The sequence below is a fragment of the Zeus faber genome (assembly GCF_960531495.2).
Source record: "Zeus faber genome assembly, chromosome: 1".
Classification (NCBI taxonomy): Eukaryota; Metazoa; Chordata; class Actinopteri; order Zeiformes; family Zeidae; genus Zeus; species Zeus faber.
In genome coordinates, this window is record NC_137193.1 from 54,214,167 (window position 1) to 54,239,146 (window position 24,980).

A 24,980-nucleotide genomic window follows, 5' to 3' on the forward strand; every position below is an offset into this window, starting at 1 on the left:
GAAAGATTCCGGCGCTCGACAAGAGGGAGAAAAATAAAATAAAAAATCAAATAAATAAATCAATAACTAAAAGAGCTCGGACAAGGAGACGTTCCGGGCCGCGAGTCCCAGCTTCCAGAGCGGATCCCCGTTCCGTGCGGCGAACGTTGATGAAGCCGTAGATCCCCGGAATATACCCAAAAAAAACCAAAAACCTCCGGGTGAGTTAAGACGCGTCGCTTTCGGACTCGGCTCGAACTTGCCGACGAAAATGTCGCGGAGTTTTCGGGGTGTTGCCGCTTTGGAAATTCCACATGGATTTCTGCGCGCTGGCCGCGCACTCCGAGCCGAAGTTCCGAAAGCTGTCGTTTGAAAACATGGCGATGAGTTAGATTCCTGGTGTGAGTTTGTGTGTGTGTGTGTGTGTGTGTGTGTGTGTGTGTGTGTGTGTGTGTGTGTGTGTGTGTGTGTGGGGGGGGGGATTTAAGACAGGAGAGCCACGCATGTGAGGGGCAGCTGCTCCGAGGAATCCAGCCGCGGCCGCCGTACAGTACGCTTCCTTTTGAGTGCCGTTGGGCCCATCCCGAAAGTACACTTCCAAGGTATTTCAGGGGTTGATCTGTTGTCTTCGGCGTCCAGGTTGAGTTTGAACGTACCCCGTTGGGACCCGTTGTGATGGCCCGTGGTGAAGCTGCCCCTCTCCCGTTGCGGGGACGTGTCTTTTTAAACGGGGCGGTGGTTTTACCCAAGGGGTTAAACGTGTGAATCACGGTGCCCACCCCGGGTAGGTAGAGGGGTCCCCCCTTTTTTCTAAAAAAAAAAAAAAAAGCGTAGTTTGTACTCTTTCCCACCATTGCTCTGGGGGGGGGGGGCTACAATGCAGAGGCATGTAGTTGACATAGTTGAAATAGTTTGTTGTGCTGGATCCTTTCTGTCCAATACCTTTGCGACCTCTCCCAGATCATGTCGAGGGTAATGGGGATTTATGTAAATATCACACACACACTGACTCGACACCGTGTAAGAGAATGGTTCACCTACAACCCCCCCCCCCCCCAAAAAAAAAACCCCAAACAAAACATTTTTGTTACCATATATGCATATGTACATACATATGTGATTTACTTTCATGGGGATTTCAGGAAAATGTCCTTCAGTACAAGCATATACAGGCAAGATCATTTCCTGAACCCAACTAACTCCAAAGACAAATGCCACTGCATCAGCTTGTTGTTGTTTATGTTCATGTTAATAGACTCAACCAGAGTAAATCTAACCCATGTGTCGCCATGGAAACAGATGCACAACTGTTCAGTTTACAGGTAGTATAAGAGTGAGGAAGTTTTTTGTTTTTTATGTCAAATCAGATCACAGAGATTGGAGAATCTCTGTGATCTGATTTGACATAAAAAAACAAACAAACATTGGGTAGAAGAGCGGGGGCTCGTCCTTCTGTAGGCGTTCACGGTGGCACCTACGACGTAATAAATGAAGAAACTGTCAAAAGGTGAAAAAAAAAAAAAAAAAGGTGTTAGATGTTGCAGCCAAGCTTCCTGAGTTACTATCTGACTTTTGGCAGCCTGTTGCAAATGAACCGTCATCTTCAGGAGGGAATCGTGTATATTGGCCTTTCTTTGGCTGCTCTAGTAAAACATTTAGCCTATTCTATTATTTTTACCGATCCACTCGGAGGTATTTCCGGGGGTGGAAAGGCTACGGGTTGTGTGGTTATTGTTGGTGTTACATTTAAATATTGACGTCGCACCCTCGCCGCCCGCCACAGGATGAGCCTGCTCCCACCCTGCTGGTGTCGGGCCTGTTGTGGCAGAATGGCACCCGGGGGGTCGCGGCTTTGACCCGCTCTACCGGACACGATGCAACAGCGCCGGCGTGCCGCGCCTTCCTCGCTGTCTCTCACTGTCCCTCGCTCCCGGCTTTCCTCATAAAACTGCTGACGAAGACGTCGGTGTGTTCCCAATCGAAGCGTCTCGAGGGACGCTCAAGGAGTTCGGGAGCAGGCCACCGGGTGACCCGGAAGGGATTTCAAAGGAAAAAGGAAAGGAAAGCCCTTTATCAGTTCTCTATTTTGCCCTCTACCTGGCACACTGAGTCCTGGTTTAAGCTCCTTAGGGTTTAAGTATGGCACTTGCGCTACAAACGCATGGCGTCTGTCTAAATGTATTATTGCGGCCAAGCGTCTACCTCCTTGACTGACTGGACTGGACTTTGAGAGACATCGCTTCTTGTTTATTTTCTTGTTGATGTCTTTCTTCCTCCTTAAGAGATGTCAGCTCTCGGTCTTAATGCAGACATTTTAAGAGGAACTGTGAACTGCAGCAGAACCATGAGGTTCCTTATTTCATTGTGGAAGTTGTTTGTCCACCAGGGTTAACATTGACCCATAGGCCGCAAAACCAGTCTTGTGAGCAGCTGAATTTGCTGCCATGTTAGTTTTCACTTTGAATGTGACTCATATCTAACTTTTTTATCTTCAAAATCTTTTCTATTCCGGCAAATTTTTGGCTTGTGTCAGTCTTACGTCTCTGCGGCTTAGATGAGTTCATGGAAAAGGGTTATTTTCATACATTAATTTAACGTTATCAGATTAAAATTCTGTTGTGTTGGATCTTCGGCCTCGGCATGACAGGGGTTGTTAAATGGTATCAGAACTGCTGACCTGAAAGTACCATGAATGACCAATGCAGCAGTGCCATTGCACCAAATTACAATGCAGAGTGGCAAAGTCTGGAAAAGCTATTCCGTCTTGTTTTATTTATTTTCTGTCTTCTTCTTTCGTCTCAAAGAATTGTTAATATCCTGTCGGAGTACTTGAGCTGTAAAAAAACTAAAAATACAAATCAGAATGTCAGTGCTATCAGATATGTGCTTTTAAAATGGTAATGTTTGGATGGTATGCTCTTATATTATGTGGAAATAATTAATTCTGTGTTGCCTGCAGCCTTGTATGTATTCCAACACAGTAGTAGGATAATAGATAATTCCTCTTTGAGATATTCGAGAGCCTGACTTCACACTGTCTGCAGGGAATCCTCTCCTCTCTGAAACACAAACCACTGACCTCCTCTGACCCCTTTGTCTTTTGTGTTAATGGTCGGAGTAGCGGAGGCAGATTGTTTGACTCTGTCCATTCTGATAGCAATGTGTTTTTTTTGATTGTTCAATGTCAATGAAGTTCCACAATCAGCAGTCAGCCCCGAGTGATAGAATGCAAACCAGATTACGACAACCCACAACATCGGGCCCGTGGAGCGGCTTGTGCTGTGTTGGGGAAAGAAGTTAATTTGCGTTGGTGAACTTGATGTCCTCAGGTTCAGCTTTTAATGGCCATAGTTAGGGATGGATATCGCTGAAATATAGTCGGCTCAAGTGCGAATCCCTTGACTTTGATACCGGTTTCTAGATACTACCTTTTTTAACCAACATTTATATATGTAACATATATTCAAATGTTCAGATAGCCCCTGGATTTTGCACCATAGGCCATACATCTGGCATTGATTGATTGATTGATTGATATTATATGCATCCCCAGAGGGGTATAGCCGTGTCACAGCAGCTCAGATTTAAAAAAAAAAAATGTCGATTTGTATGTAGAAGTGCTTTGTGTTCACCCGTCCTTGATGTTCCCAGTATGAAGGCCGCGCTCTGAAACGTGTACACTGTGCTCATGGGAACACCAGTAGAAACGTCTCTTTTCCACCTTTTGTAGCAGAATGACGTCCACGGTGACCTTGGAGGACGCGCTCTCCAACGTGGACCTGCTGGAGGAGCTGCCGCTGCCGGACCAGCAGCCCTGCATCGAGCCGCTGCCCTCCTCCCTCATCTACCAGGTGGATACGACACCCGAAATCTTTTTTTTTAACTTTATGTGTTATTAAAGCACATTTATTTTAAAACTGGCATGTTTGCTGTGACTCCTGATATCGGGTGATCTTGATTCGTTGTATTACCTCATATTTGTTGGATTGGTCCATCCCTGCATGTACTTGAGTATTAAAGGACGACGCTTCTTTTCTTCCCTCCACTTCAGGTAAAATAGTTCTTTTTTTTGTTCACCGAGTATCTCTCCCCCGATCTCCCCACAGCCCAACTTCAACACAAATTTCGAGGACCGCAATGCCTTTGTCACCGGCATCGCCAGATACATCGAGCAGGCGACGGTCCACTCCAGCATGGTAAAGTACAGATCTCGTGCCTTCTTCAGAGTCTTCACATCCATTCTTTCTCACTTATTTCACAATCTTTTAGGCAACAAGATGACCTCTCCAGCACAATAGGTGGTCCATGAGAGAAATGGCTTTGATGAAGCTTCATAATGAGGAGGTGTTTGGCCCATAACAGCTTGGTCTATTTTTGACCCTCAGACGCCACAGAGGACGCAGGCCTAAACACCGTGTCTCCTTAATGGCTGGGGAACAAATGGTCGCCTCTGAGCCTCTTTTCTAACGGGAAAGAAAGTGCTTTGTGTCTAATTAGTGGGGGATAATTGCGGTCTTAGAGCCTGGGGTCTGAATCAAACGGCACTTTGTATGCGACCGGGCCCGTTTTGAATGCACCGAAACGTGACCCATGAAGCGTGTGCGCGTGCGTGTGTGTGGCTACAGACAGATTTGGTTGGTTTGGACCTCAAACTCTACTAATGCTTCTTATTCCTTTATTCCTAGAGAGGGTTTAGCAGACTATGACTGGTGGACTATAAACAAAGTGTGTGTGTGTGTGTGTGTGTGTGTGTGTGTGTGTGTGTGTGTGTGTGTGTGTGTGTGTGTGTGTGTGTGTGTGCGTGTGCGCGCGCTGTATATTGTGTTTATTTAGAATGAAATGCTGGAGGAGGGACAGGAGTATGCCATCATGCTCTACACCTGGAGGAGCTGCTCACGTGCCATACCGCAGGTAAACACTGTCTTAAGTTTAGAAAATATCCAAATGTCTGTGTCCTCATTTCACTTTGAATCTCCATTTTTTTTTTTTTGTCCTCTATTAATTTGCTCTTCGTCACCTCCTCTTCCAGGTGAAGTGCAACGAGCAGCCCAACAGAGTGGAGATCTACGAGAAGACGGTCGAGGTCCTGGAGCCTGAGGTCACCAAGCTGATGAATTTCATGTACTTCCAGGTAACACAATCGTGACCGTGACTTCTTTTTATCATCATTTCATGCATCGATTTTCTTTTTAGAAAGAGACTGGAAAGTAAACCCACTCTCTCATTTTATCAGCGCACGGCGATCGACCGCTTCTGCGGGGAAGTTCGCCGCCTCTGTCACACGGAGCGCAGAAAAGACTTTGTGTCTGAGGCGTACCTGCTCACGCTGGGAAAGTTCATCAACATGTTTGCCGTGCTGGACGAGCTGAAGAACATGAAGTGCAGCGTCAAGAATGACCATTCCGCCTACAAAAGGTACTGGAATATATAAAAATGCAAGAATACATAAATCTAATCCCTTTACTTCTTTTTTGTACCCCCACTCTGTATTACCTTTTTGAGTCTTATTTTATTTTTATTCACTTCTATTCACTATTCTATTCGTCCAAGCATGTTAAGTTTTATTTTATCTTTTTTATCCACGTGCACTGGAATCTAGCCGTGCAGCCTTAACGAACGCACTTTCTTACATTATGCAACAAAACCCTTTCGTCTCCTCTCCCTCCAGAGCCGCCCAGTTCCTCAGAAAAATGTCCGAGCCCTCGTCCATCCAGGAGTCTCAGAACCTGTCCATGTTCCTGGCCAACCACAACAAGATCACTCAGGTGGGAGGGATGAAGTGGAGTTCTCATAGTGACACAGTAGAATCTTAGCTTAGAGGACATGAATATTAAAAACTTTCCTGGTGGCAGTTTTGTTCAGTTCTGGTCTAAAAGCTGTAATTCTGGAGTAGGCTTCTAATCTACTCGAAAAAATAAATCAAATGGGTGACGAGAATCTTTGAGAATGGTACTTGGCCTGATTTGACCTCCCGCTGATCTCGGTTTTGTTCCATATTCCAGTCTCTGCAGCAGCAGCTAGAGGTGATCAACGGATACGACGAGTTGCTGGCGGACATTGTCAACCTGTGTGTCGACTACTACGAGAACAAGATGTATCTCACCCCCAACGAAAAGCACATGCTTCTGAAGGTAAGAGTATTATTCTCTCTCTCCCCCTGGCGCTTGGCACTCACGGAGCCGCTTGACCCGTCCTCCGTTCCGATTCGCAGGTCATGGGTTTCGGCCTCTACCTGATGGACGGGAACAACAGCAACATCTACAAACTAGACGCCAAGAAGAGAATCAACCTCACCAAGATTGACAAGTTTTTCAAGGTAATAAACGTGAGCGTGGGTGCATGTAATGATAATGAGAGACTCTCTCCCCATACAGCGGCCAGATAAAAGGACGTTCAAGTGGCAAAAACACAATTTTAGACGGATGAAGCACATGCACTGTGAAGCGCGCACTCGCACAGCGCCTCATTAGATTCAAGATTCAAGAGGTTTATTCGTCATATACATACTTTCATACGTATATGCAGTGAAATTGGCGAGAGGTCGACACCCTAATCCCATTGAGATGTGATTATGATTATAATGACTTGGCCTCGCAGGGATCCCACAAGCAGAGACGCTAGGCACAGGAAATGTTGTCCAGGGAAAAGCAGAGGAAGTGATGTTTTGCATACGAGTGTGAACATGAGGGCATAAATGTGAATTGTATTTTCGGGACCTCACAGCAACTGCAGGTGGTCCCCCTGTTTGGCGACATGCAGATCGAGTTGTCCAGGTACATCAAGACGAGCGCTCACTTTGAGGAGAACAAGTCGAGGTAAGACGCCGCACAACGTCACCCGTAGGAATACCCTAGGGGTCAGAGACTTGAGGGGATTTAATTTGGAGGAAAATGTCCCGTTGCCTTGTCCCACACAAGCTGAACATGTTGCCGAAAGTAAAGTTAATGCTTTGAATAATGTTGCTCTCTGTCCCCATTTTACCGTCAGCATGATTCTTATTTTTCTTTTTCTTAACCTTTTGGTAAGATCAGTTAAAGTCATGAAGTCATTTAATTCAACATTTTCAAGTTGGAATTGTGAATGCCCCCCCCCCATTTAGAGAATTTAACTAAGAAATAAAGAACAATTTCCTGTTCATTGATTTAAAGAAAATTGCCTCTGAAATTGTTGGCAAATGTGTTCTCTACCTCGAGAAAAGGAAACGCAAAAATGTCTTGTCCAGCGTACAGGATTCATAGTGGGGGGGATATGAAGTTAACTAGAACGTAACGTTTAACTTCCTACATTCAGCGCGCCGGCCATCTCACTGAATTCAACTTAAATATTGAAAATCAGGAGATTTCCCCTCCGCAGAAAGGAGAATGTCATTCCTGTTGCATGTTTCTCTGCCCCCTCCCCCGCAGGTGGTCGTGCACGTCCACGTCCAGCAGCCCCCAGTACAACATCTGCGAGCAAATGATCCAGATCCGTGAGGACCACATGCGCTTCATCTCGGAGCTAGCGCGCTACAGCAACAGCGAGGTCAGTGCAGCGGGCGTCGCCCTCCGCCGCCGGGACCGCTCATTAGTATGTATGTATTGTGAGTTTAGCGTATGTTCTCCTACCGTGACTCTGTACTTTAACCTTCCCTGTCGAGCCGCTGCAACGGAATCAATAAAGTACGATCGCATCCGGTCTGATCTCAACGTCGGGTGTGACCTCTGTCCACCTGGGAAAGGATCCTGATGAGGCCGGGTCTAAATGGGTTCTTCTGCGAGTCCGGCGGCGGTTCCTTGCATTAGGACATCAAACCCATACGTGTTTCCCCCCTCGACGCCCTCGGAACATATTCGGCTTATCTTTAATGCAACGCCACATGCTTCCACCGCCTGCTACAGCTCAAGCCGGCTCGCTTTGTAAGTCATCCTTAAGAGCCGTCTCTACGCACGGAGATGGTTGAACTCCCCGTCGGCGATTTTAATCAGCTTTGCAGCAGATGCCTCATGACGGCACGCAGCGGCGATTAATATGGAAATTTTTCATGAGCACCAGGGATCAAATCTACCAAGGCGGTTAAAGCGGGAGCTGCACTATGTAGTTTGCTCTGGCTTTAATTGGATCACGATAATTTTTTTTTTTTTTTTACTTTCTTCACGCAGCTTCCCCCTTGCATCACATTCAGTTCTCCTCCCGCTGATGATGCACATGAGTCAAATGTAGTTACAGTGATCAGGTAGAATTCAGGATATTTTCTTATTTTCTTTCTTATACCCCACCCCATGCAGGTGGTGACTGGGTCGGGCCGACAGGAATCCCAGAAAACCGACTCGGAGTACAGGAAGCTGTTCGACCTGGCCCTGCAGGGCATGCAGCTGCTTTCCCAGTGGAGCGCTCACGTCATGGAAGTGGTGAGGGGAAAACCCATAAATCAATTTCATGTTTTTTGGATTAAAAAAAAAACCAAACAAACCTGTTCACCGCTCAAAATGACACAATTATGAAACAAGTTAATTCACCTCAAGAACTAATAAAAACCAAAATGACGACAGCAGCTTCCTGTTTATCATCAGCCACAATTAGAGATCAGGTACTTTTAGGTTCATGCAACGTCGAAAGCACATGTGAAGGGAAAGTGCAGGACGACTGTATTAGAGGATGATTATGTTAAATGCTGGAAACAATCTTTTGTGTCTTTTCCCCTGTGTAGTACTCCTGGAAGCTGGTGCATCCCACAGACAAATACTCCAACAAGGAGTGTCCGGACAACGCCGAGGAGTATGAGAGAGCCACCAGATACAACTACACCTGCGAGGAGAAGTTTGCCCTCGTGGAGGTCCCCTACCTGTCTAGCCTACACACTATCTCTTCAATTGAAACGTTGATTTTATTTTTTTTTATTTTATTTCCTCCTAATATTGCTCAACTTTGCCGTTTGTCCCTGATTCAAATCCGGTGCTCCTTTGCAGGTGATGGCCATGATCAAAGGTCTGCAGGTGCTGATGGGACGCATGGAGAGCGTCTTCAACCACGCCATCCGCCACACCATCTACTCCGCCTTGCAGGACTTCGCTCAGGTCACGCTGCGGGACCCGCTGCGTCAGGCCATCAAGAAGAAGAAGAATGTCATTCAGAGGTTTGGACCGCAGCACGCCCCTAAAATGTTGTTGAAAAGGGCTTGTTGTTTATGTGTCACTGTGTGTAGTAGAGACATTGTTGGACCTGTTGTACCAGCAGTGATTTCCGCTTTGCATTTGTTTGACTGCGATAATCATTCTTACTCTCAGTGACTTACCACTGGGGACATTATTGAATAAAAAACAACAACAACAACAACAACAACAACAACAACAACAAAAAACCCATCCTGTATCCTGTTTCAAAACAGCGTCCTCCAGGCCATCCGCAAAACGATCTGCGACTGGGAGGCGGGGCGGGAGCCGCACAACGACCCGGCCCTGCGCGGAGAAAAGGATCCTAAAGGCGGCTTTGACATCAAGGTTCCCCGCCGCGCCGTTGGGCCCTCCAGCACGCAGGTCTCACATCTCCGCCTCGGCTCCTTCCGCAGCCTCCCTGATAACTAAGGAATATTTTCATAACTTTATTTTCATTTATTATAAAAATGATGTGTTTAATTCAGCCCTTAAAATGACGCTAAAATAAGGTAAAATTGTACTAATTGATACAAAATGCTCATCCATTGCCTAAACACATGCCTATGTCTTAAAATGGCTTATATGAACCCAACCCAAACAAAAATGTTATATAAAACACATTTTGTACAACAACATAGATGTATTCGCCACTAGTTCATTTTTCAATAACAGAAATTTGTATTTTATTGTTTCATTTATATTATTGTTTTTTTCTTTATTATAATTTTTTTTTATTAACATGTTGTATGTATTTTTTTAACTAGTACATGCCCGTACAAAATTAAAGACCTTCTCAGACACGTGAATGACACAGTTTAACAAAATGCCAATGATTCATTCCTGATCACGACCATTCAAGACGTTCTTTGTGACTCAGCCCCAGAGCCCTGAAGCCCCGCCCCCCCCCTGCCTCGCTGTTTATTTAAAGTTTATTAACGTTACATGTGTCGCGTGTCCAAATTGCACCAAATTTGACACTGCACATCCTTGGGCCCCCAGCGACACACCCGCCAAGTGTGAAGTAGATCAGATGAACGGCTGTCGGGATAATGGAAGGACAGACGGAGAGATATTCCTAGAATTATAGATTATTTTCTACTTAGTTCCAAACTTCCGCCTATTAACACCAGTTCAGTTCAGAACGCTTAACAATATGCCCTCCCTCTCACCGTGCTATTGTACGATTCCATCTAATCACATTTGGAGCCGAATGGTAATCTCCTGTGTCTGCAGCAACATCACACATATTATGATGCTGTGTCTGTTATGTCACATAGCGTGCATGGCATTATCAGCTTAGTTCCAACAATAATAGCTTTCCAGGTGCAGCGCTGCAAACCTCAGCTAAAAAAAACTAAAAGTGTTCATATTTATCTCAACTGGAAACAGCACATCTTCTATCTAGAATATGGTTTTCCATTATGGGCTGAGACATTTAGAATTTTGTCAATTCTAAGGGATAGACTTGATTGTTTTTGTCATAATTCTGTTGATTTGACACCACACCACCCACATTTTAAATGAGATTATGATATGTGAAGATTTCAATCTCCATCTTCACCCTCCTCTCCTGTTCAGCTCTACATGGTGAGGACCATGCTAGAGTCTCTCATAGCCGACAAGAGCGGCTCCAAGAAGACGCTCCGCAGCAGCTTGGAAGGCCCCACCATCTTGGACATCGAGAAGTTCCACCGCGAGTCCTTCTTCTATACTCATCTGTTGAACTTCAGCGGTGAGAAGAAACGAGCAAAGCATGGCGCCGGCGACTTCCAGGGTCGCCTTGTTAAACACTTTTTTTTGGTAATCGTCGCGTGTCCCCCTCGCTCCGTGCAGAGACCCTGCAGCAGTGCTGTGACCTGTCCCAGCTCTGGTTCAGGGAGTTCTTCCTGGAGCTGACCATGGGCCGCAGGATCCAGTTCCCCATCGAGATGTCCATGCCCTGGATCCTCACCGACCACATCCTGGAGACCAAGGAGGCCTCCATGATGGAGTGAGCTCTAGCACCAGCATTGTTCATCTCCATACGACTCTACAGGACTCAACACACCATTCCCTCTGATTTTATTTCCTCCAATGCTTTGTCATTCTCTGGATTATCTATATTATTTTTTTCTTTGTCGAAATCCGTATAAATATGGAAATAGGTTTTGTGGGGGAAAAGAAATAGAACGAAAAAGGTCATTCTTTTTTCAGTTTAGTTTTACTTCCTGAAACAAAACCCTCAAGCTTTTGCTGACATCTACTTTTACACATTGGTTAAGACGATCAAATCTTTTTTGTTCTGATTATACTGGTGATCCTTGACTCATGGACAGATTTCCATGAAACATTTAAGTATAAATGAGCTGCTGATTTTGAGCAGTTTATCCAAAACTTCACAGTTTCCACTTCAACCTCTCAGGCACAAGGCAGCCAATATCGAGCTGGTTAGAACCCCAAAAAATTAAATATTTAGAGCGTTGCTGTTGAAATATTTATTATACCTTTTATATGTGGGACTATTAACGGTTGTAAACTGGGTTCTTACCATGAAGTGCTTGAATTTCATCTTCACAAATTTAACTCTAACACCATGAAAATAGCCCCTTGTTCTTGGTGAATTGCTTGGAAAGTCCTTGAAAAAAAATGCAGTCGTTCAAAACCTGTTATATTCCTCCTGGTTTTATTATTCAAATAATAACAATTTAAAACAATTCCAAAATTGCTTTTACGACATAGATTATTCCTGGAAAATGTACATTTCATCCAGAATGTTTGGAAATATATACTTAAAATAGTAGAGATTAGACACACACACACCTTTTTAAGCACATCTTTTGCCATTGTCTATTTTTCACACACACATATATGAAAAATAGACAATGGCAAAAGATGTGCTTAAAAAGGACTTGAAACATGACACTTAAAAAAAAAAAATTCTCAAGGTCTGGCTTTGTGTTTCCCCGTGTCTAAAGAAAATGAAATGAGCAACTCACGTCTCCGCGTTGCAGTCAGAGAACTCGAACGGAAACGTTGCCATTGCCTCGCTCCATTCAATTCTGCAGTTCACAATGCACTCTGTTTCCAGAGCAACATGTACTTAAATGTACATCCCAGCCTCTTTATCTTTACAATTCACGGCTCAGCATTCAATTGCTTTTCAGCGTCCGCCGCCTTTTTACTTTGTGGGTTTAATGGAGTCCAGTTTGATCTGCGCTGAAGAGGCGTCTGGCTGTTGATCACAATGTTTTAGTCTTTTGAATCTGTTTGTCCACGTCCTCCTCTTTCCAGATATGTGCTTTACCCGCTGGACCTGTACAATGACAGCGCACACTACGCTCTGACCAAATTCAAGAAACAGTTCCTCTATGATGAGATCGAGGCAGAGGTAAAACCATTTGGAGCCGAGATTTAAAGCGTTTATACAGGGTTTGAGTGGTGTTTATTAAAGATAATGTTGTGCTGTCACTCAGTGTTTCTAGCAGCACTGACACAGTCTGTACCTGCCCTTCTAACGACTATTTCTAATTTGTAATCGGGTCGCTCAATTTCAAGGGCAAATCAGTGTTTTGTTTTAATAACGCTTCCCTAACGTTGACTTTGTCTTCTTCAAACTAAATGCATTGTTTTGACTTCGACCAAAGAGATTGTGGATCTACAAGGTCCGTCTAAGGCTTTGCAGTATTGAGGGCGGAGGCCGCCTTGTCTGTTCGCGATTGAGCCACTTGTTTGTCATTCGTCTCGCCAATTAAAACAAAAACACCTTTCAGCTCTAAGAAAAATACACCTTGAGACCTTCCCTTGTTTTTTTTCTTTCTGTGCTCGCACGGTAAAAATAACACAATACACAGGACTTAATATGGAATGTTTCTCACCGCGCACACACACACACACACACACATTGACGCATAAATTAATAATGTTTTGTGATGTCATTCCAGGTGAACCTCTGCTTTGATCAGTTTGTTTACAAGCTGGCCGATCAGATATTTGCCTACTACAAAATTCTTGCTGGAAGGTAAATAATAGGCCGGTCATTTTTTTTTTCAGCTTGTTTTATCTGAAAATATTGAGTGATTTTTTTTTATTTTTATTTTTTTTTTTTTTTAAATAATTTTGAATTCTTCCTCCTCCCAGTCTGCTCCTGGACAAACGGTTGAGAACCGAGTGTAAGAACCAGGGGGCCAACATTCCGTGGCCAGCCTCCAACCGCTACGAAACCCTCCTGAAGCAACGCCATGTCCAGGTACTTCTCATTTATTTTGGTTTTGTGACGCAGTGTCCTGCTCCTGTCTAACCTGACTGCCGTCTGACCGGCCCTCAGCTCCTCGGCCGCTCCATCGACCTGAACCGACTGATCACACAGAGGGTGTCGGCCGCTCTCTACAAGTCTCTGGATCTGGCCATCAATCGCTTCGAGAGCGAGGACCTCACCTCCATCATGGTGCGTGCTCCCGGCTGTAGTTTGAAGTGTTGTTTCCACCTCTCTGTTTATCCATACACTTTCCCTCCGTTGTTTACTTCCTTGTGCTCATTTTTCACCCCTATGTTCCAGGAGCTCGAGGGCCTCCTGGAGATCAACCGCATGACCCACAAGCTGCTCAGCAAGTTCCTCACACTGGACAGCATGGACGCCATGTTCCGCGAGGCCAACCACAACGTGTCGGCGCCGTACGGCCGCATCACGCTGCACGTCTTCTGGGAACTCAACTACGACTTCCTGCCAAACTACTGCTACAATGGCTCCACTAACAGGTGGGTTGGACTATCCTCCACCCCGGGGGGTAGCCGCGGCACCTTTTGCGTCGTTTAATGTTATAGTTGTGATTATTCAGCTGGATAAATCCTGCTGCTGGATTCTGAATACATGTTGGCCATCAAGCCTGTTGTAGTGTACTCATTAGTACATTTTGATGATCAATACATTATGATGACCCTGAACCAGCCTGGTGCTGTACATTGTCGAAAAGTATTGGAAAATCAATACCTGCCTTCTTCTTGGAAAGGTAAAAGTAATGTATTAAAAAATTTCATAAACTGCTAAACTAAATGTATCCTTTTTACTTTTCTTTGGTATGTAGGACCCCTGTGCTTTCTTATAAATGGTCCTCAGTCAAAGCTTTCGCCAGGCTTGGTAGAAGCATATCAGTTGACTGGTTGGATTCAAATGACAAACTGATGACTAATTCAAGATTAAGGGCTTTAATTGATGGAAAGGTTGAAACTATACATGTTTTAGTACAGTTTCGTGTTGGAACTTTGAGGCAAACCTGGAGGTTTAGCTGTGCAGCAGCCTGGAACAGGGCGTGCTGGAAGGATGTTTTTCTGGGATGTATCGCCGTCAGTGGAGCGTTGGCGCTGAGCGAACCCGACTGGTGTTCGTTTTCTGGTCTCCTCACCGACGATCAGAAAGCTCTGGGTTGCTGTGGGGATGGTCTTTCAGGTAAACACCACTGTGCTGTAGAGTGGTGGCCGTCCTACCAATGCACAGCACGGGGGAACGATATTGTCGTGTTTTGAATATCTCAGCTGTTTGATGGCTGGGTTGTCTTTCCTGTTTTGCTGTCTAACAGCAGCACCACATGACAGAAGCTGTACAGGACTCCATAATGTTTTTTTTCCGAAACACAGCAAAGCAGGATCGGGAGGGGTAACTTAGATGATATTTTTTTAACATGTGGATCTTTTTTTTTTTTTTTTTAACAACTAATGGCTAATACATCTACCCCGATGACTCATGAACTGTAATCTGGGTAGAGTTCCATCTCAAGCCAGACTCCCATCTCTGTGTTTAGGTTTGTCCGCACCATCCTGCCCTTCTCACAGGAGTTCCAGAGGGACAAGCAGCCCAACGCACAGCCCCAGTACCTGTACGGATCCAAGGTCTGTGTAGGGTGTGTTACCACCCCAAAGGCTGATTATCTGTTTTATTTTATTCACCCCTCCTCTTATACACTGGGTGTTTGACTTATGGGGACTTGCCAAATTGTTTCTTAAAGTGAATATGATAATATTATGAATAGTTTCCATCCACATCCATGTCAAAAATAAAAAGTGGGAAGTGTTACTCACAAAGAAAACAATGCGTTGGTATGAATGGATGAGGATCGTGGGCGACGTTGACAAAAGTATTCTTTCTAAAATGGTGCTAGTCAAAAGGCATCAAAAATAACGCTCACATTCCATTGAGTAAATCACTTGGACTGATTTTTATATTCAAGAAGATAACTTAAATATATCACACACAACTTGAAACGTGTTGCGATATACTTATATATATAATCTAAGTGAAAATGATATTTTCCCCTAAAAACACATTTATTATCTCTGGAACACAAATAGGATTTAGGCTCTAGATGAAAATATTACAATTCCCTCCTGGCAGAACAATGCTGGGATGACCTCAATCTAGTTGGCTTACACAGGCTCGCTGCCAGACAGCTTAGTGAAGGTTCTCAGCTCATGGTCCTGGGTAATTATGTGGCCGATGGCCTGCGAGGCGAACAGAGGATTCTGGATGACAGTGGCCTGCTTGGCGTCGTCGTCGTTGCCGCCGTTGGACGCGTAGAGGCACCCAGGCCCAGGGACGTCGGGGTGGGCCATGGCCTGGGGAACGGCGCAGCCCTGAGGGTTCTGGCCCGGGAGGGAGCACACATTGTGGAGGCAGCCCCACAGCAGCACGCCGGCGATGACCAGGAGCAGGATGCTGCTGGCCATCCAGATGCCCATGGCCACCTCCCAGCCGCCGCGCTCGTGGGCCTCGCCGCTGTCGCTCATCGTGGTGAAAACCTGACACTGGTCCCGATCCGGGTTGGCCGCCTGGCACGTCACGCACAGGAAGTACATGGTCTTAGGGATCAGGTTGCCCAGGTACGTGCTGGTCTGGCTGACGGGGATGCGCTCCTCGTGCATAAAGCTCTTGCGCTTGTAGCCCATGATGAGGCTGTTCCAGTTGGGGTCGTACATGACGCTGTAGAAGGTGTCGCGGCAGCTCGGCGACGACGGCCAGTGCACCCGGGCTGAGGTGGCCGAGATGTTGTACACTGTGATCACCATGACGACGCTACGCTCTCGAGATAGGATTTTGAATGTTTATTTATTATTATTATAATAATAATATTTTTTTTCCAGATGTTGTTGGTTTGTTGAGCTCAACGACTCATCTTTAAAAAAAAAAAAAAAAAAAAAAAAAGTGTTAGAATTTGCTATTGCACAGTTTTAACAATGTAACTGGTATGGACAACTTCACATAGCTTTGATCACTCAAAAGTATGGATCAAAAACGGCGGCTATTTTTTTGGTTGTATTGGGGTTGACTGATGGAATCCCATTACAATTTTAATTTGAAGATAAGAAAGGAAGACAAGATGGAAGACAAGAAAACTGACCATTTGCGGCAACTAAATGGAATAGAATTTTAAAGCAGATTAAATGCAAAAAAAACCCTCACATCTGCCTTCTCTCTACAGCATTATAAACTTTACACAACATTATATTAAGTATCAGCAAAAAAGTATTTTAGGAAGGATTAGCTGGAACAAAGTACACAGGGGCCGGAAGGATGACTACATACAGATGTTCGGTAATTTTATATTTGTGTCCAGGGCTATGTGTTCCTCCAGTGTGTGTGTTTTGTGCGGCGGGAGGAAGCATCTGCCAAAGCCCCAAAAGGAGAACAGGCAGCAAACTAATACCACCGAGCCCGGTCCTTTAAACCAGTCTAAGAGGTAGAACTGACCCCAGGTCAGCCTCCGGTCGCCCAGAGTTTCCACGACACACCACCAAATGTCCATGCTGGAAGGAAATCCTGCTGCTCATTGAAAACAATACAGCTACAAAGACTGTACATATATGCAGGTCTCCTCAATGTCTAGCATTATTTTAAATATTATTGTTTTATTCATATTATTTTTATTATTTCTTTTTTTTAGGCCGTTGGTTTTAAAATTCCATTTCTTTAGAGTTGGTAACTTTAGCAAACAATGCATTTTATTAATTTCTGTCCAACAATCTCTCAATGTGAATTACTGTTTGGTCATCGTAAGGATATTATTTTTATTTCTGAAATTTCTACTCGATTACTGTGCTGCTTTTTATTTAAAATTGAGGCATTCTTAAAAGAAAAGAATTGCTCTGATAATGCATGATGCCACTTCAATCTAATCTCGGTTTTCAGAGCTCAGTTTTGTCATTTCTGACAGAATACGAATTTATGGTGCTTAAGTTAGGTAATGTAATTTGGAACTTAAACTATATTCTGATGGGGGCAGCGACGACTTGACTTAATTTCTGTTATCAAACTGGACACAGTGACCAGCAAAATATATTTTCCCTCACTTTGTCTTATTTGACATCCAAAGCTTCAATCTTTCATTTTGTGCCTGACCGTCTCACATGGAGCCATTTCTGCCGTCTCACTTGTAACCCCTAGCAACAGAAATAGCAGATATGCTTCTGCTGGACGGTCTCTCCTAGTTTTACCAATGGAATAGTGTGGACTTACCTCGAGCGTGGTGCCAGACGGCATCGAGCGCACCCAATCTGTTTGCCGCCCAGGAGTTTTGGTCGAGCGGGTCCTGCCGTCCAGTTTCCCCTCCGTCCTGTCAGGATTTATTTCTCGGCCATGGTATTAAAAGGCTTCACCTCCAGCTGCTGCCGCCCTCTTTGCTTTAAATTGCAGAATAGTGGAGAAGAGATTGGTTCCGTCTAAGTCTCCTCTGTTGCTGCTACACAAGTGGTATGAGTGTAGCTGGATTAAAGAAGCACCAGCATCCTCTCTGAACTGAGCGGGAGGGGGAGGATGGATGGATGGAGAGAGGGGAGGATGGATGAGAGAGGGGAGGATGGATGGAGAGAGGGGAGGATGGATGAGAGAGGGTAGGATGGATTAGAGAGGGGAGGATGGATGAGAGGAGGATGGATGGAGAGAGGGGAGGATGGATGAGAGAGGGGAGGATGGATGAGAGGAGGATGGATGGAGAGAGGGGAGGATGGAGAGGGGGAGGATGGATGGATGGAGAGAGGGGTGGAAGGACCTGTCATCACTCGCAATAGCAAAGCAATCTGTTCTCGGTCTTTGGAAATCATAGAAATGGTTTTCTGACTGTTAAATTGACTTTTAACAAAAATGTAACTCAACGTTTTTTTTTTCTTTCATTTTTCTTTTTTTTTTTTTCAGTCGAATGTATATGTTTGAAGACGTTTTAAAGTACATTTTCCTCAGCCCGCTTGTGTTAATATTTTGGTGTCATGTTACCTACAACTCGTACTCCCCCCGCTCGAGCTGAGTTCACTCGTCATTATTATTTTGTTTTGATCCTAATTGAACAGCGGGGGTTTGTCGCACAGAACCCACTTCAGGAAATCACTTCTAGCGCATTTCAACCCGATTGAGTTGCTTGATGTGAATAATTTTTTTCTCCTTGAGAGAGATTTATCGACGCCCTTGAGGGGGAAATTCACTGATATTGTTCAATCGTTGAGCACCGTCTCCTGTTGCCTGATGGCGTCCCCCATCCCTGCTTGAACACAGGCCCTGAACCTGGCGTACAGCAGCGTGTTCGGCTTCTACAGGAACTTCCTCGGGCCCCCGCACATCAAGGCCATGTGCCGCCTGCTGGGCTACCAGGGCATCGCCGTGGTGATGGAGGAGCTGCTGAAGGTCGTCAAAAGCCTGGTGAGGAGAACCTCTGGGGGGCTGCGGTGGTCCTTTTTTTAACCTCGAGGAAGACATTCCCAGACAAGGGGGTAAAATGAAATAATTTCTCCCGAAACAACAAGCTGTAACGATGTCGTTTTCATGGAAGAGTCGCGGAGATCGAGCCCACGTTACTCCACCAGTCCGTCGGTTGCTGATATTTCCCCAGAGTTTGCCCCCACGGACAGTGTCGTACATTTCATTGGTTTAACCAATAAAAGCTGCTTTTTTAAAAACAATTATTCTCACACCTATTGTTCTCCTCCACAGCTTCAAGGCACAATCATGCAGTATGTGAAGACCTTGATGGAGGTGATGCCCAAGATCTGCAGACTTCCCCGCCATGAGTACGGCTCCCCAGGTCGGAATTACACAGTATTTATTAGGAAATCCATCATGTTGGGAATCGACCCATTATACTCCAACCCTTTGAGCCCGCTGATTTTACTTAGAGATGTGTATGGAAAGATGAAAAAAAACATTCCCGCAAATCCACAGTAGAACATTTTTTCTCTATTAATGTATGACATGTTTTCCTATCAGATGTAGTTGTCAGTCATGGCGCTTAAGAACATTCTGTCAATATTTAAATTAAAAAAAAGAAAAAAGAACATTTCCGCTAGGGCGTAAATGCTATCAAATCATGCCCACGTCAGTGTAAAATCAAACAGGCTGCGTTGTTATCCAGAGAATACCTGCGAGAGATAATAACAGGTTGCATCGATTCAACGCCGGAGAAGGAGAAATCCATGCCATTCCTTTTCACTTAATCAGCTTTTCTTCCTTCCTTCTCACCTGTTTGACATTGATGTAAAATATATTTTAATGGCCTCGTCGCTTAGGCTGCAAGATCTACGACCTCTTCTCCCCTTTCCCGCATCTACTGAATAACACAATGTAATTAGAAGAAGAAATGTTCAGAGGAGGCACAAGCTATTCTACGCAACATGAGGTCGTCATGAGGAGATTTAAAATTAGCCCGGCTGCCATTTGGCCAGAAACACCTGACAGCCTTTGACGATGAGACGCTTGTGATTTATCCGTTCATTTAAAATCAGGGATCCTGGAGTTTTTCCACCACCAGTTGAAGGACATCGTGGAGTATGCCGAGCTGAAAACTGTGTGCTTCCAGAACCTGAGGGAAGTGGGCAACGCCATGCTCTTCTGTCTGCTCAGCGAACAGAGCCTGGTAAGGAAACTGTTACGATGCTCCGAACTTACCAACGTCGTGCCAAGGGCACCCGCACTTCCAAATATGATATTCTAGCCCTTAATAAGATCTGTCTAGGTTTGAAGATTAAGTTGGCTCAGTAGTGCCATCTCCATTTAATAGTGGATATAGAAGCCATCCAGCTTTGTAGCTGCCTGCATGACTGTTTACTTGGCGGTGGTAATAAATGGATATTTTGTCCAGGAACCAAGTTTCACGTGCACACCAACGGCGAAGAAGTAAGTCGTTTTGATTTCAGCTTTTAATTAATTTATTTATTTCAGTCCCAGGAGGAAGTTTGTGACTTGCTGCACGCAGCCCCATTCCAGAACATTCTTCCCAGGGTCCACGTCAAAGGTAAATAAAGACAAATTTGTTGTTAAACCAAAAAAGAAAACCCCATAATAAAACTGTGGTCACTAAACATTTAGTATCTTTTCTCTCTGCAGAGGGAGAGCGTCTCGATGCCAAGATGAAGCGCCTGGAAGTCAAGTACACCGCGCTGCACTTGGTCCCTCTGATCGAGCGCCTCGGGACGCCCCAGGTGCGGTGGCTTTAACGGTGAAGCGCTTCGTCACGGTCACGGGGGGCGAGCGGCCGCTCTTATTAAACGCTCTGCTCTCCTGCTTCCAGCAAATCGCCATCGCCCGCGAGGGGGATCTGCTGACCAAGGAGAGGCTGTGCTGCGGCCTGTCCATGTTCGAAGTCATTCTGACTCGCGTGCGTGGCTTCCTGGAGGACCCCATCTGGCGGGGTCCGCTGCCCAGCAACGGAGTGATGCACGTGGACGAGTGCGTGGAGTTCCACCGTCTGTGGAGCGCCATGCAGTTTGTCTACTGCATCCCCGTGGGAGCCCACGAGTTCACTGTGGAGTAAGTGGGTAGGGGGGAGAAATCACTTTCTTATCATGGCTTTCTCCCGCCGCCCCCGTGGTAACCATTTTATTTTTTACTTTATTTATTTATTTTTTAAGGCAGTGCTTCGGAGATGGCCTTCACTGGGCCGGCTGTATGATCATCGCCCTCCTGGGACAACAGAGGCGCTTTGACATCCTGGACTTCAGCTACCACCTCCTCAAAGTGCAGAAGCACGACGGCAAGGACGAGGTCATCAAGAGTGTGGTGAGCGAGATAAAAAACGCGATCGACCGATCGCTGGAGCAAAGCACGATTGGCATGGCTCCGTCAGTAGTGGTTTACCCCAGAGCGAGTGTTGTAGAACGTTGAAATGAAATTAGAATAACAAATTGTAATTCATAGAGTATTCAAATATTAAGTATGGTGACAGCAGTTGCCTGGGGTTCCTTTGCTTATTATACGGTCAGCCTTCGGCCAAAACAATCTGCTCTCATGATAGAGCTCTGAGCAGGACAATTACAATGCACTGGGATGAAGCTTAGCTGTATTAAGAAGTAATCCAAACCAAAACACTAACTACTGACCAAATTGGTCAGTCATAAAGTTCTCTATTTTACTAATCTCTATTCTTTCAAGGCACAACAACATTCACCAGCTCTACCTTCGAAAACACCTTTTGGTCCTGTCAGTCCTCTGTGAATTTCACATTATGTTTCCATTTTTCCTTTAGCCGTTGAAGAAGATGGTGGACAGGATCCGCAAATTCCAAGTCCTCAACAATGAGATTTTTGCCATCCTGAACAAATACATGAAGTCGGGAGACGGCGAGAACATGCCTGTGGAACACGTCCGCTGCTTCCAGCCACCGATACACCAATCCCTCGCCAGCAACTGAGAATCTGGTTCCACCGTTTAAAAAAAAAAAAAGAAAAAAAAAAAGAAAAGAAACAAAAACACAAAATGGACCACAAATGTTTCTAGTGACCTCAGACCAGCCAGGATTTTCGCTTCCCCCTTAGGTCAGTGGTTCTCATCTCTGGCCCGAATCAATCTCTGCTCCCTGGCTAGACTGAAAACCAGAATTTGGGTCCTGAGGCCTGAGTTGAGAACCTCTGTTTTACACCTTGAGCAGCAGTGGACCATGATAAACCTTTAGGACGTTGGGCCACATTTTATGTAAGATTTTTTTTTTTTTGTATTCACTTGTGCCTTATTAAAATGAGTAGGTATTTCCCTTTTTTTTGGACACCTGTTTTATACATGTGGGAAGCTATGAGATCAGAGGGGGTAATTATTTTTTATCAGATAAGTATTTAAGGGCTTGCAGTGGTGGAGTATAATGGTAACGGGTGACCTATTTTAAGCAGGGGGTTGAAAGTAAATTGTATTTCCAATATTGATTAACTTGCATGCTAAACATAAAGGAAATATAAAGTAACTTTTTTTTCGTACTCATGTTTAGCATTTATTCAGTGCCTTGTGTTTAAAATCTTTTATTCATTTTAATTCAATAAATATGTAACAAATCTGTTGGTTGATCTTGAGCGCTTTTTATGTAAACATTACAAAAAAGGGTCACTATGTCCACCAACAAAAGTTATCTTCAAGTATCACATGAACACATCTTAACTTCTGTCCCTTAAATAAAGCCATATTCAGCAGGACCTCGTTGCTTTAGAATTATATAAAAACAATATATTGATAGAAAGCACTTCAGTGCAGATATATGTAGATATCTTGTACATATAACAAACTTCTCAATTAAAAAAAAAGTAATTTACAGAGCTACACAAGAATGAAAACAAATTCCAACTCTACACTAAGTTATCTGAGGGGGAGAAATAAGGCAAATTAAACGAAATACAATCGATTGGTCCATCCAAGACACTTTACCCTCTGAAGCTGATTGTCTTAAAGTTTTCTGTGCCCAAACAGGTGCCTTGTTTGTTGAGTCAGTAGTGGGAGGTGCAACAAAATTCCTTTATAATCCTATGAGGTGCTCATTGCGCCATTTCTTCGGGAGACACTGTCAAAAGGCAAACCCATTTCTCTGTCCATGTCCTCTGTGGACTCATTGTGTAGTAGCTCATAGCTACTGTGGGAAGCCGAGCCGTTGGCTGCAGGAATGGCTCTGTCTTCCTTCCTGATGGACACCGCCAGAGTGGCCAAGCTGACACTCATGTCTTTGAAGGCGTGAAGCAGGAAAATACCCACGATAATGGTGAGGAAGCCACTAAGGGTGCCGATCACGTCGTCCGCGCCCATGTGCTCCCACTCCTTGAAGAGGATCGCTGAGCAGGTGAGCACGGACGTGGTGAAGAACACGTAGTAGATGGGCGTCACCAAGGACGTGTTGAAAATGTCCAGAGCTTTGTTTAAGTAGTTGATCTGCGTGCTCACGCACGCCACCAGACCCAGGAGCAGGATCCAGGCCAAGGGGTTTCCCACGACGTACGTTCCGCCGATGGCCTCCTTGATGGCGATGCCCAGTCCTTTCACACAGGAAACCGACAGAGCCCCGATCACAGAGCAGATGGTAATGTACACAAGGATATTCGTCTGACCGTGGCGGGGACCCACGACAAATATGAAGATGAGGGCAACGATTATGACTGCAGTGGCAAAAAACAAAAAACCTGTGGAGAGGCGAGAGTTCACTTCACCCAATCCTTCATCAAGATAACCAATTTAAGAAATGTGTATGATTAAGTACACACTAAAACACACTGTGTGCTTAACTTATAGTGGCCTAGGTTAAATGATGAAGTAAATATTAGATATTTGTATACCCTGGGAGACTACGAACAATAACTACTTGGTAATTAATGTTGGATAAAGGCAAAAAAAATATTTCTTGACAGGAAACTTGCAAGATGTGCACTAACCTGGGTCGACCAGTTTCCTGGACATGTGTTCAAGGCTGCTTATCTCTTCCTCTTGGGGGGCATGGATTACCATAGTGGTGGAGCCCAAAATACTGAGCAGGCAGCCAAGTTTCCCATGCAGGTTTAACCGCTCCGTTAGGAAGTACGAGGACAGGACCGCACTGGAACAACATGCAACATCAGTCACAATCAAAATAAAAACTACATCTACAAGTGTTTTTGAAGTTTTCCCTCCATTTGTTTTTTTTAACAGTGACCGTACCTGACGAGCACACTGAGGGCGCCCAGTGGGGTGACCAGAGTAGCAGGTGCAAAGGCGTACGCTGCGAAGTTGGCTGCCTCCCCGGCACCCACTGTCAAATAATAATGTTAACCACAAGCCATGCAACAGGATAAGACATGCCAAATTAAAGCAACGCTGTGTAACTTTTTTTTAATCTTACATAACAGCTTCAGAATCATTTTGATGGTACACTGACTTGTGTTATGGAGAATGGCTCCTCTTTCATTCCCTCCAGCCCCCCGCCCCCCAAATGTAAAAAAGGGGGCGATTACTTACTTGACAGTAAACCAGCCCACCACAGCCATTCTTTAAGATATGCATGACCACCCTGGCCTGAAACAACAAATTATGTATTCAGAATCACAACATTGGTTTCAACTTGTGGCTGAGGACGTTTCTGAATGTACAAATGGCCTATACATTTATCGTGTAATCATCCTCACTTATATGGCTCACAGACACGGCAGATTTTCACTTGTTCGCGAACAAGATTCACTCATAGTGGCAGCATTAAAGATAACCAGGTTTATTGTGTGTCATGAGACCAAACCTAATGACATGACTCACTCAGACACGCCCTAAAGCACACATTGTCCAGATCCCATAAACAACTGGCCAAGCCAGATATGTAAGTGGCCTGTAAACAGTTGTACATCTTAGTCAGCAGTGTCCTGCGGGGGTGTCGTAGGCATGATAGCGAGTTTTAAACAGTCTGCTGCTTTATACGCAGTAACATAGGATACCTGCTCGCATTGACCCCTTCCTCGCTAGCCGCAGGAGCCCTTTCTTCTTGAGGATAAAGCTGCCCCCGATGAAGATGCTGGAGCTGATCGCCAGTCCGAGGCCGATATAGAAATCATATTTTCCCCGGTCTTGACCCATCGTGAGGTTGGATGTGTTGTTTCGGTTTGTCACATTTACAGCCAAGCACCGGAGCTGCCGACCCAAGGAACAGTTGT

The 24,980-nt window shown here is 44.9% G+C and overlaps 3 protein-coding genes across 4 annotated transcripts in view; 1 reads left to right on the forward strand and 2 right to left on the reverse strand.

The window, feature by feature from the left end:
• On the forward strand, positions 1-22,383 carry cyfip1 (cytoplasmic FMR1 interacting protein 1). 2 transcript variants are annotated; one of them, XM_080006697.1, is made up of 31 exons: positions 1-200; positions 3,710-3,830; positions 4,086-4,175; positions 4,813-4,890; positions 5,009-5,110; positions 5,213-5,394; positions 5,648-5,744; positions 5,982-6,110; positions 6,191-6,295; positions 6,703-6,794; positions 7,383-7,500; positions 8,244-8,366; positions 8,666-8,791; positions 8,925-9,091; positions 9,344-9,491; positions 10,689-10,842; positions 10,944-11,100; positions 12,381-12,477; positions 13,031-13,107; positions 13,227-13,335; positions 13,414-13,533; positions 13,645-13,844; positions 14,885-14,972; positions 18,622-18,765; positions 19,057-19,147; positions 19,845-19,975; positions 20,281-20,353; positions 20,446-20,540; positions 20,630-20,868; positions 20,970-21,117; positions 21,584-22,383. In XM_080006697.1, exons 2-31 carry the CDS (start codon positions 3,714-3,716, stop codon positions 21,746-21,748), a joined length of 3,762 nt encoding a protein of 1,253 aa, XP_079862823.1. In that variant the 5' UTR covers positions 1-200; positions 3,710-3,713; the 3' UTR covers positions 21,749-22,383. The 2 variants fall into 2 exon arrangements, with proteins under 2 accessions (XP_079862823.1, XP_079862824.1); XM_080006698.1 differs by lacking the exon at positions 1-200 and adding an exon at positions 496-581.
• Positions 15,507-16,145, reverse strand: fndc9 (fibronectin type III domain containing 9; the record flags this gene model as incomplete). Its single annotated transcript, XM_080014822.1, has 1 exon — positions 15,507-16,145. One exon carries the CDS (start codon positions 16,143-16,145, stop codon positions 15,507-15,509), a length of 639 nt encoding a protein of 212 aa, XP_079870948.1.
• LOC307234852 (magnesium transporter NIPA2-like) overlaps positions 22,331-24,980 on the reverse strand; it is a 7,497-nt gene continuing 4,847 nt past the window's right edge. Inside the window, 5 exon segments of the mRNA XM_080006716.1 lie at positions 22,331-23,489; positions 23,739-23,899; positions 24,001-24,091; positions 24,298-24,354; positions 24,765-24,978. Of these exon segments, the coding sequence (XP_079862842.1) occupies positions 22,843-23,489; positions 23,739-23,899; positions 24,001-24,091; positions 24,298-24,354; positions 24,765-24,978 (1,170 nt within the window). The 3' untranslated portion in view covers positions 22,331-22,842.